We start from the raw sequence: 12434 nt of genomic DNA, 5'->3' as shown, positions 1-12434 counted from the left end.
AAAATCGCCATCTACTTAATATCCCAAATGATATTAATTGTTACTGCTTCACAAGATACTTTACTTATGCATCGTTTATATAATCTGTAAGTTTCATTGGTTCAAGGTGTTTATTCTTGCAACGGCTGTAGTTGGAAGCGCTTGAACGAGTCGCTAATCACAAATGTATACAAATTTTAAACAGCCATATCTTAATAAGTTTTTATCTTACAGAGAAACAAAAAATCTAAATATTCAGAAAAGCAAAACTTACATTTTTTACTCTTTGTGATTTTTGTATCACTAATAATTTTTAGTAAGAACAAAAGTTGCTTAGAATTAGTCAGTTTGCCCCTCCCGAGAAGGAGTGGTACTTACCTCCAGGGCAAATTCCTACATCGGTACAAAATCACTTTCTTTTGACATATTAGCTATGTGTGTGCCCAATTTCATGTCAATCCAACCCGTTCTTTAAAGTGCGGAGCAAAATCCGTCAGTAAATGGACTATTTATGATTGTGCCATTTTTTAAAATCGTCTACAAAAATATCCAAAATTTACCTCATAACTGTTACAGTGATCACAGATAAAATAATACAGCTGTATATTATAATGCATCTATCACTATTGAAGAAATCAGGCTGTATAGGTGTCAGATGTCCTAGAGAATATTTCCAAACATAATTGTAGTTTTCTTCCATATAAACGTCATCTGAGTATCCTAGAAGTAATGTTTTATTTCCTTCTTCTTCTTGAAAGGTTTCTTGTTCTCTATTTACCCTAGAATAGAAACAAAAGAAGTTAAGATTTTTAAGTTAACGTGTGGATGTACTTCATCCTTGCTCGAAAATTGCACAAGGTAGTGCTCAAGTGAGAGGTTAACGACCAAGATGTGAATATACTTCATCCTTGCTCAAAAATTGCACAAGCTAATGCTTATCTGAGAGGTTAACGACCAACCCTTGGTCGTTAGCCTCTCACTTGAGCATTACCTTGTGCAATTTTCGAGCAAGTATGAAGTACATCCATACGTTAACTTAAAAATCTTAAGGCATCCATGTTAAAACTATCTATTTCTAACAATTTTAAAGCTAATTGGTCCTCACCAAAGCCATAAATTCCACAAAAAAAATAAAAAAAAAATTAAAAAAAATTCCCACGCATTACTACAATATTCCTTGAGGCACTTACGAGTGGAAAGTTATGCTGCAAAATTTTTCATCAAGTTATCACGGGAGTATTCGTTAGACCTCGTATCATAAATGTTTGGTGTTTCTGTGTCTGCTAATTATCATTTTTGATAATTAAGTCGAAAATAGACAAAAAATGGTAAGATAAATTCAAATTACTTACTTTTAAATTGGGTATAGTCCGGGCGCTTGGGTAGAAATAATGAAGAGCACCTAGCGACTGTTATAATTGTTGGTTCTCGCTACAATGATCCAACAAAATGCGGATCTTCAAACACCTAACGAGGTACTGTTAATACAACAAAATAGTACCATCTTTCAGAAAAATTATGCAAGGTCCCAGAACGAACAAATGCAAAAAAGAGACGGAAATGGAGAAGAATTACGCTACGGATAGAGTAAATCAGCTCCAACTTCAGTTAGATAATTTACAAAAATTAAATGAAAGCTTGCGATTAAAATTTGCAGATCTAGAGCGAAACTTATCCAAAGAGAAAGAACCTAAGAATGATGAATATCAAACTGATGAGGAAGAATTGGCTAAGGAGACAGAGTGGATACGTGTCAAAAATTACAAAAAACGTAAAATGGATACATCATTGACCCCATCACAAAAATAATCATCTGTACAACAAATAGAAGAAAAAACTAGAAAAACCCAACTCCCACCTCCAATAATTGTGGAGAGTATTGTCGAATTTAGCCAATTCCATGAATTAGTCAGGCTACATACTACTAAATACCAGATGAAAGTACTTGGAGACAAGAGCGCTAAAATTAATGCCGATGGTGAAGAAGACTTGAGGAAATTAACCAAAAAGTTAAGTGAAGTAAACTATCCATTAATCCAGATTAACTAACCTGGACGAGCGTATAACCAGAATAGAATATAGCAACAAAAGAGCTATACCTAAAAGACTTGGTAATGGTGGGTAGTTTTCGAATAGAACAATGGAATGCAAATGGCATCTTGAAACATCAGCAAGCATTTCACGAATGAGTCATATACATTAGATTTAGGGGTTATAAAACTTATCATACTACTCACCCTGATAATGCAGCCAAAGGAGGTAGTGCAGTAATAATAAAAGAAAATATTATGCACTATCAGGAAATTGGATATAGAACTGCAGAATTTCAGGCCACATCAGTAAAAATTAACTGTAAAAACTATGAGGTAATCGTCACAGCGGTTTACTGTCCGCCAAGACATGTTATCAAGAAAAATCAATATGTAGACTTCCTGACCAGTCAAGAATATAGACTTATCCTTGGAGGAGACTTCAATGCAAAACATACGCACTGGGGGGTCACGACTGACTACCACCAAAGTGAAAGAATTTTTGGAAGCAATGGAATACATAAAATGCGACGCAATGTCAACGGGAAAGCCAATATCCAACATACTGGCCTAATGACACAAATAAAATCCCAGACCTTATTGACGTCTTTGTAGTCAGAAATATTTCAGCAAATTAGACGCAAGTGGCAACAGTCTAGAGCACCAGTTGATAAAACTAGATTAAATAATGCCACACAACAATTGAAAACAGAAATTCAAAGAATAAAAAACGGATCGGTTAGCATCTACCTAAGTAAACTATCAAATAGTACTACTGATTACTCAATGTAGAAGGTTACCAAGCGATTAAAAAAGCCAATCTTACAGAATCCACCAATTAGAAATACTAATGGCAGCTGGACAAGAAGCAATATACAAAAGGCTAACAGGTTTGCTGATCACCTACAAAATACTCTGCAACCAAATGAAGAACACGAAATAATAAACTGGGAGCTCCCTGATCAAGATGAAATGGATATTATCCCTATAACTCCAAAAGAAGTATATATGGAAAAAAAAAGAAAATATAAACCCAAAGAAAGCTCCAGGATTTGATCTTATCACTGCGGAGAAGTGTTAAAGCAACTACTAAGGAAAGCTACAATAAAATTAACACATTCATATTATAAAATGCTTTCTTTAGGTTGAGATACGTACCACGGATATGGAAGGTAGCAGAAATTATAATGACATTAAAACCAGGAAAACCTCCAGAAGAAGCTTCTTCATATAGACCTATTTCACTGTTGCCTGTCATGTCGAAATTATATGAAAAATGACTCTTGAAGAGGCTAAAACCAATTATAGAGCAAAAAAATCTAGATCCTAATCATCAGTTTGGATTTAGAGAAAGCCACTCAACGATAGATCGGGTGCATAGAATAACAGATATAGTAGAAAAAGCTCTAGAAAAAGGAAAAGTCTGTTCTGAAATTTTTCTAAATGTAGCGCAGGCTATTGACAAAGTGTGGCTTGAGGGATTATATCATAAAATGAGATGCTACGTACCAAAAAAATATTCTGAACTCCTAGAATCATATACAGGGTGTCCCGGAAAATAGTGCGTTCCTTTAAGGTATGGAGAGAATACACAATTTGGAACAAAAAAGTCCTATACCATTTTTTTCTAAAGTTAACCGTTTCCAAAAATAAGTTAACATTGTTTTCCATATACCTGTATTTTAATGTTTGGAAATTTTAATAAACTGGCAACATCGTACGCACTACGGCATAATAACATAATAAGAACTCGTTTGTGATTGTGATTAACAGTATTTAAAATAATCCAACCTAATAGTAGGTAATACTTATGTATTTACTATTTGTTTACTAAAATTATTTTCTTTTGAAATGTATTGAAATACCTATTGCATAATTTTAAACGAATTACACATCTTTTAACATAAAAACACATCTTTTAACTAAACTACTATTATGTATTTAGTAAGGTTTAAATGGGTTGAATGCTGAGTATTGCTGAGGGCTTTAACTGAATTACATAGTTTTAATAGTTTACAGTGGAACTTAAATACACCAGATAATGTCTCAGTAATTTGTTTACTTGTGAACTGAAATAACTAAGTTGTACTTACTTGAAAATAATTAATATACCGAATAGATGTTTCAAGTAACCTTTCACAAACACCATTCATAGGTAATAACATAATAGGTAATACACTCACTATTCGAAAACATTTTCGGCATTGACACTAAACAGGATTCTTTAAAACTATCTGTTTACTATCATCTTCTATCTATTTACATGGGACTGTCTATGCTTAAATTTGCGTATCGCACATAGTTGTCAGATTTAAATTTGGATACCAAAATACGTTTTAATTTTTTGGTCAAACGGTTGCATTTAGAAAAAAATGTTATAAGAGTTTTTTGTTCTACATGGTGCCTTCTACCTATACCTTTAAGGAACGCACTATTTTCCGGGACACCCTGTATATCCGACAGATACTTTCGAGTTAAAAATGAGGAAGCATATTCAGAATTAAGAGAAGTTAAAGTTGGAGTTCCACAAGGAAGTGTCCTAGGGCCAGTGCTATATCTGCTCTATACCAATGATATCCCATCATTAGAACCTAACACAATTGCGACATTTGCAGACACATTATGCATTCTAGCAGTCGGACAAAACCACGAGGAAGCAGCAACTATGCTACAAAACTCTGTTAAACAAATTAACATCTGGACCAGGCGATGGCGTATCAAATTGAATGAAACAAAATCTGTTCATGTCAATTTTACAAAAAAAAAGAGAACAACATATCCCAGTCAGTATAAATAGAAATCAAATACCTTATGCAAATACGGCAAATATTTGGGTATGACATAAGATTCAAAGCTGCGTTGGAAAGCGCATATTAAAAAAAAAAAGGAAGAATTAGAAACTAAGTTCAGAAAGATGTACTGGCTCATGGGGAAAAAATTTACTCTGTCTACTTATAACAAATTGTTATCATATAAACAAGTCCTTAAACCAACATGGACATATGGGATACAGCTATGGGGCTGTACAAAAGAAAGTAACATTAAAATCATACAACGATATCAGAATAAAGTGTTAAGGAACTTCGTCAACGCTCCATGGTACTTCAGAAACTGTGATCTTCATCGAGACCTCCAGATGAATACGGTTATTCAGACAATAAGTAAGTTTGCCGAGAGTCATGAACAAAGGCTCTCCAACCATGTGAATGTCGGAGACATCAAACTCCTAGACAACGCCAACCAGATAAGAATATTTAAGAGAACGAAGCCGTTTGAGTTAGTGCTATAAGTTAAATAAGTGCGTTAAGTGAAAAAGCAGAGCAAAGTGCGGCTATAGTGTACACGTTAGCTAGTAGTACTATTATGTATGAGAGTAAGGATTATTGCTGAATATGTCCTTAGATACGTTTTTTGTAATATTTTGTAGTTAGAACTAACTTGCTTATTGATCATTGATTGATCAGATAGCAATAATCATAAGATTCCTGTTGAAGTTTTATTAAAAAAAAAGTTATCACGGAAAAGGATAAAATGTTAGATTTTTTCTAACGACGCGACTGCTCCCGGGTTAAACTGCTATACGCTCAATAAACCTACAAAAGCTACGAAACACAGTATCTACAGCGAGCTTGAATATCTAACCGGACCTACCAAAAGATTTAGTGGTAAATCTTGGATAAGAAAGTGATAAATATTTTGACAAGCCACAATTAAATACTACTAAGTAATATTATATATTTACCAGAAATTTACAAAATAGTCCGATCCGCTAGCCAAGAACTGAGTCAGCACAAACAGCATGAGCACCCAAAATCCATAAAACCAACCACCTGCATATTTCAAGTACCCAGAATAGGCTCTAGATGTCAATTTTACGACTACAGTTTCCTCAGTAATTTCTGTGGGCTTCTCATCGGACATATTTTCAAAATATTCTATTTCTGACGATTCTTCATCTATCGTATCACTTTCCTCTTCTTCAACGTTGCTGACGAGTAGTCGCGCGAAGTCGGTGTTGGATTCCGATATTTCTTTGAATGTTCCACTTACGACGATCTTTCCACGTTCTAGTAGGTATATTTTGTGTACGTTTTTTAAATATTGCAGTTGATGGGTAACAAGAACAGTGCATTTTCCTCGCAAATAACTGCAAATACAGTCCTCAAATATTTGTTTACCTAAAATAATAGATTTATAATATTATTAAAGAGAAAGGTCCAACAATTATTTAACAGGTTAAGTGCCAGGTTATTTTTACAAAAACTCAAAATATTGTATATGTCTGCATAAATGGGGGACAACAATATTGTCAATTGGTAAGTTTCATGAAACTGGTGGCGTGACAAACGAGGAAACCATCATGGTAATTCAATATAATTTGATGAAGTTTGACAAATGCATATTCGATATCTTATTATAATTTTGCTATTACAAAATCCATTAGCTGGAATAAAAAAGTAGCTGATGATTTGGTGTTCGAAACATCCGTTATAAAAGCTTCTGTTATATTATTTCGTTTACAACAGAATGTTGTATGGAGTTAAGTGGTTGATTCTCACAGACGCCACCTGCAAGAAAATTGAAGCTTTCGAAATGTGGCTTCATCGTCTAATCCTAAAGATATCTTATAACAACCACGTGACTAAACAGGATGTTTTATTAAGACTACAAAAATAAAAAGAGCTGCTAACCACGATAAAAACAGACAAAATCAAATATCTCGGTCAAAACATGAGGAACAACGAGAGATATGAACTGATGCAACTAATCTTGCAAGGAAAAGTATAAGGAAAGCGAGGACCAGGAAGGCGAAGGATTTGCTGGCTGAAAAATCTATGTATGTGGTTCAACACAACAACCACAAATATTTTCAGAGCAGCAGTGTGCAAAGTACAGATTTCCATGTTGGTCGTCAACATCCGAAACGGACAGTCACTACAAAATGAAGACGACAACACAATAAACAGGATAGAAGCAGAATGTGTTTTGAAAATTTTAGATTGAACTTTTATTAAATTATGTATTCCTTATTAAATATTTCACAAGAAGAAGTAAGGTCTAGAACACTTAGGTTAGCAAAATCTACCAACCATTATCTACAGAGATCTGAAATTGTCCAGTCTGATATAATTATAAAGAACGTGAGTCTCATTTTTGTCATATCATGCTTATTAAGATTTATATTCATTTTGTTAATTTTAGAGCCTCGATAAAAAACTGCAAATACTGATATGAAAAAATTTCAGTTTTTCCTTTATCCAAGCTTTTCTTTTAGCCCAAAGTAAATTCAAAAGACTCAGCACTTTTTGCAACAGCACTTTACGTTCCCAGATAAATCATTTTTACTTCTAGAGGGTTTTGAAAATGTTCATAATTCAAATAAATAATATTTTTGAATTAGCTACATTTTGTATTTCTTTGTATTTCTCTGAAAAAGTATGATATCTACCCACTTGGGTGAAAAACTTGTCATGTACTATCTATCATGCTTGTCCCGTACTATGTACTATACAGGGTGTTTCATTAATAATTGTCTATATAGTAACTGGAGAAACCTTAGCACAAAATACAAAGATTTAACCTAAAACACTTAAATAGAATGTGGTTCATTACTGAGTTACAGGGTGTTTTATCTAAAAAATTAAAAACTATTTTTGCTCAGCATTTTAAAACTATTCGACATATCCTTTTCATACTTGGCAGAAAGTATAGGTACTGTACAAACTACTAAATTATGTTAAACAAACGTTTCTGTTTATTACCAGAGGCGTACGACGGGGGAAAGTGAATGGTTGAACCTTTACAAACTCTACGCCACTGGCGGAATTGCTATTCTAGTTCAATTTTTGGATTCTCCAATACTTTCTATAAAAACAATATACTCTTAATTCGTAACGATAAAGTCATTAGTTTTCGAGATCTTTGAAGTTAAAAATGAAACGACACGGTTATTTTGATTAATGTATTGTGTCGCTTCATTTTTAATTTCAAATATCTCGAAAACTAATCATTTTATCGTTACGAATGAAGAGTATATTATTTACATAAAAAGTATTGAAAAATCAAAAAATTACACTAAAATAGCAATTTCGTCAATGGCGTAGAATTTGGGAAGGGTCAACCAGCCACTATCCCCTGTCGTACGCCTCTGGTAGTAGCTAGAATCGTTTATTTATCTTAATTTAGTAGGGTGTACAGTACCTACACTTTCTGCCAAGTATGATAAGGATACGATAAATAGTTTAAAAGTACTGGGTACAAATAATTTTTAAATTTTAATCATATGAATCACATCATAAATTAATCAAAATAACTGTGCCGTTTCATATTTAACTTCAAATATCTCTAAAACTAATGACTTTATCGTTACCAATGAAGAGTATATTATTTACGTAGAAAGTATTGAAAAATCTAAAAATGGCACTAAAATAGTAATTCCACCAGTGGCGTAGAATTTGAGAAGGGTCAACCACACACTATCCCCTGTCGTACGCCTCTGGTAGTAGCTAGATACGTTTGTTTATTATAATTTAGTAGGGTATATAGTAGTCGCACTTTGTGCCAAGTATGAAAACGATATGTCGAATGGTTTTAAAATGCTGAGCACAAATATTTTTTAAATTTTTAGATAAAACACCCTGTAACTCAGTAAGGAACCACATTTTATTTAAGTGTTTTAGGTTAAATCTTCGTATTTGTGCTAAGGTTTCTCCAGTTACTATATGGACAATTATTAATGAAACACGGGCCATAGCTTAACCTTAGATTCCTGAGGTGAAAATAGGTCGATTTAAGCTAACTTACCTTATATTAGTACAAAAGTTGATAATAACCGAAATACAGGTCAAAGTTAAACTTTTATTTTATTTATTTTTGAATATTTCCTGACAGGTATGGGACAAAAACACGAAATTTGATAGGTGGTGCTCGTATTGTACAATCTACTAAATTATGTTAAACAAACATTTCTGGCTACTACCAGAGGCGTACGACGGGGGAACGTGAAAGGTTCACCTCTCCCAAATTCTACGCCACTGGCGGAATTGCCATTTTAGTGCATTTTTTTTTATTTTCCAATACTTTCTATGTAAAAGATATACTCTTCATTCGTAACGATAAAGTCATTAGTTTTCGAGATATTTGAAGCTACAAACGAAGGAGCATAATACAATAATCAAAATAAGTGTACCTTTTCATTTTAACTTCAAATATCTCGTAAACTAATGACTTTATCGTTATTTGCGTAGAAAGTATTGAAAAATCTAAAAATTATGCTAAAATAGCAGTTTCATCGGTGGCGTAGAATTTGGAAAGGGCCAACCATTCACTTTACCCTGTCGTACGCCTCTGGTAAAAGCCACAAACGATTATTTAACATAATTTAGTAGGGTGTACAGTGCCTACACTTTCTGCCAAGTATCACAAGGGTATGTCAAATTATTTTAAAGTATTCCTTTTTTTAAATAATTTATTCTTTATTTAAAACTTTAAGAATTATTGTATGTGCCCGGTAATGGGTACTATAAAACTATTTGACATATCCTTATGGTACTTGGCAGAAAGTGTAGGTACTGTACACCCTACTTCTTCTTCTTCTTTACGTGCCATCTCCGCGACAAAAGTTGGCAACCATCATTGCTATTCTCACTTTTGACACTACAGCCCGAAAGAGTTCAGTTGAGTTGCATCCAAACCATTCTCTGAGATTTCTCAGCCAGGACATTTTTCTCCTACCTATGCTGCGCCTTCCTTGAATCTTTATCTGCATAATTAATTTTAGGAGTTTATATCTGTCACCACGTGTTATATGACCCAAGTATTGAAGTTTTCTTATTTTGATGGAATCCAGTATCTCCCTGCTGTTCTGTATTCTCCTTAGTACTTCCTCATTGGTTATTCTGTCTGTCCAGGAGATTCTCAGCATTCTTCGATACGTCCACATCTCAAATGCTTCCAGTCTGGAAGCACACCCTACTAAATTATGTTAAATAATGGTGTGGTTAATATCAGAGGCGTACGACAGGGGACAGTGAAAGGTTAACCCTTCCCAAATTCTACGCCACTGATGAAACTGCTATTTTAGCACAATTGTTAGATTCTCCAATACTTTCTATGCAAATAATATATGGTGTATTCCACGAATATACGACTGTTTTGGATTATCGAGACAACGAATATTTTAGTGTGCAACATAAGAAGTACAAAAGTATTTTGCTCTAATAATTACTCCAATAAACAACAATATAATTTGCAATTTACTTTCGTTCTTCATATTTTGCACAGTAAAATATTCGTTGTCGCGATAATCCAAGAAGGTCGTATATTCGTGGAATGGGGTATACTCTTCATTCCTAACGATAAATTCATTAGTTTTTGAGATATATGAAGTTAAAAATGAAAAGGCACACTTATTTTGATTAATGTATTATGTATGCTTCTTCTTTTTAGCTTCAAATATCTCGAAAACCAATGGCTTTATCTTTACGAATGAGGAGTACATTATTTACATACAAAGTATTGAAGAATCAGAATATTGCACTAAAATAGAAATTTCGCCAGTGAAGTAGAATTTGGGAAGCGTCAACCATTCACATTCCCCTGCCGTACGCTGCTGGTAGTAGCCAGAATCGTTTTTTAACATAATTGGGTAGGGTGTACAGTACCAGCACCACTTACCAAATTTTGTGTTGTTGTCCCATGCCTGTCAGGAAATATTCAAAAATAAATAAAATAAAAGTTTAACTTTGACGCCCTGTATTTCAGTTATTATCAATTTTTGTACTAAGGTAAGTTAGCTTAAATCGACCTATTTTAACCTCAGGAATCTAAGGTTAAACTATGGCCCATTCTTTACGAAACACCCTGTATATGCTTGTATGTACTATATTGATATTGAACGATATTTGTACACTTGTTCTGTAATAATAAATAAAGAAAACATAGCTCTGACACTCATAAGCAGTTCACAAATTTACTGTTGGAACGAGCGAGGATACTCTTGTCCACCCATGTCATATCCGTAGGTGGCACTTAACCTGTTAATAGTCTAGTAAAATAAAATTACACTACATGTAAATCAAAATGTAAATTCGTACAGGTTGAAACAAATTTTATATCAAAGTTTAGGTGGGTACAAAAGATATTTTCAAGAAAGTATCCAAATCATACAAGGGGATCATTGTTTAAATAATTAAAAAGGGGTCATTTTTCCAAAAAAATACTTTTTTAACTGCTGAGGTCATTCAATTACTAATGAAGGTCTACAGGATTTTTTTCTGCAAAGCTGAAGGGTAAGTCTTTCATATAAGACTTACTAAATTAAATTTGACCCCCTATTTATTTAAATAATTGTATATAAATCTTTAAAAACAAATTTGCAAAAAAAAATTTTTAGCGTTTTAGATAAGCACTATAAAATATCGTATTTTACAGACTAAGTTGCGCTATTTTATCAGTATTAAGCAAGAAAAAAATTGATCCAAAAATATTTAATATTTTTTGAGATATTGAATTTGTTTATTAAATGTTACTCTATTTTCTATTGCAAAAACGCGGTTGTTGCCAAAGAAATATTCACCTGTATTAAATCTTATTATCTTTATTTTTATGTATGTTTTCGATAAATTTATTGATAAATTCAAATTTCAATTAAACTTCCCCCTAAAATGGCATTTGAAAATTATTCAAATTTGTTTATAATTTGTTTTTTTAATAACGTCGCGGGAATTAAATATTTTGAAATGCCGTTTCAAGAATTAGGTTTCTGGGAATTTTTCACTAATTAACAAATTTTTTTTTGTCTTTTTTTCCTCTTCTTTTTTTTTCTTGGGGTTATATTATTACGGGCTCTTTTAGTGTTAAGTTTCATTAAGAATGTCGAATCTCTAAGTTGTACATTCTAGACATGAAAATATTAAGATTGGTCTAAAATTACTTAAATAAAATGTGGCTACTTACTGAGTTACAGGGTGTTTTATTTAAAAATTTAAAAATTATTTTTACCAATTACTTTCAAACTATTTGACGTGTCCTTATCATATTTGGCAGAAAGTGTGTGTACTATACATTCTACTAAATTGTGATAAACAAAAGTTTTTAGCTACTACCAGAGGCGTACGACAGGGGATAGTTAATGGTTGACACTTCCTAAACTCTACGCCACTGATGGAATTACTATTTTAGCGAAATTTTTCGATTCTCCAATACTTTCTATGTAAATAATGTACTCTTTACTGGTACCGATTAAGTCATTAGTTTTCGAGATATTGGACGTTAAAAATGAAACGGCATAGTTATTTTGATTCATTCATTCATTTATTTTAAACTTCCAATATCTCTCAAACTGATGACTTTATCGATACCAATAAAGTTATTTACATACAAAGTATTGGAGAATCGAAAAATTTCGCTAAAATAGTAATTCAC

At 32.9% G+C, this 12434-nt stretch overlaps 1 protein-coding gene across 1 annotated transcript in view; it reads right to left on the bottom strand.

Moving 5' to 3' along the window:
- Positions 1-12434, bottom strand: part of LOC114325878 (probable multidrug resistance-associated protein lethal(2)03659) — a 170853-nt gene that overhangs the window by 56724 nt on the left and 101695 nt on the right. The window contains exons 7-8 of the mRNA XM_028274010.2: positions 5752-6187; positions 540-758 (exon numbers count right to left, since the gene is read on the bottom strand). Of these exons, the coding sequence (XP_028129811.2) occupies positions 540-758; positions 5752-6187 (655 nt within the window). The remainder of the gene's footprint in view (positions 1-539; positions 759-5751; positions 6188-12434) is intronic.

This window comes from Diabrotica virgifera, chromosome 1 (genome assembly GCF_917563875.1).
Source record: "Diabrotica virgifera virgifera chromosome 1, PGI_DIABVI_V3a".
NCBI lineage: Eukaryota > Metazoa > Arthropoda > Insecta > Coleoptera > Chrysomelidae > Diabrotica > Diabrotica virgifera.
This window is presented reverse-complemented; position numbering and strand designations above follow the sequence as displayed.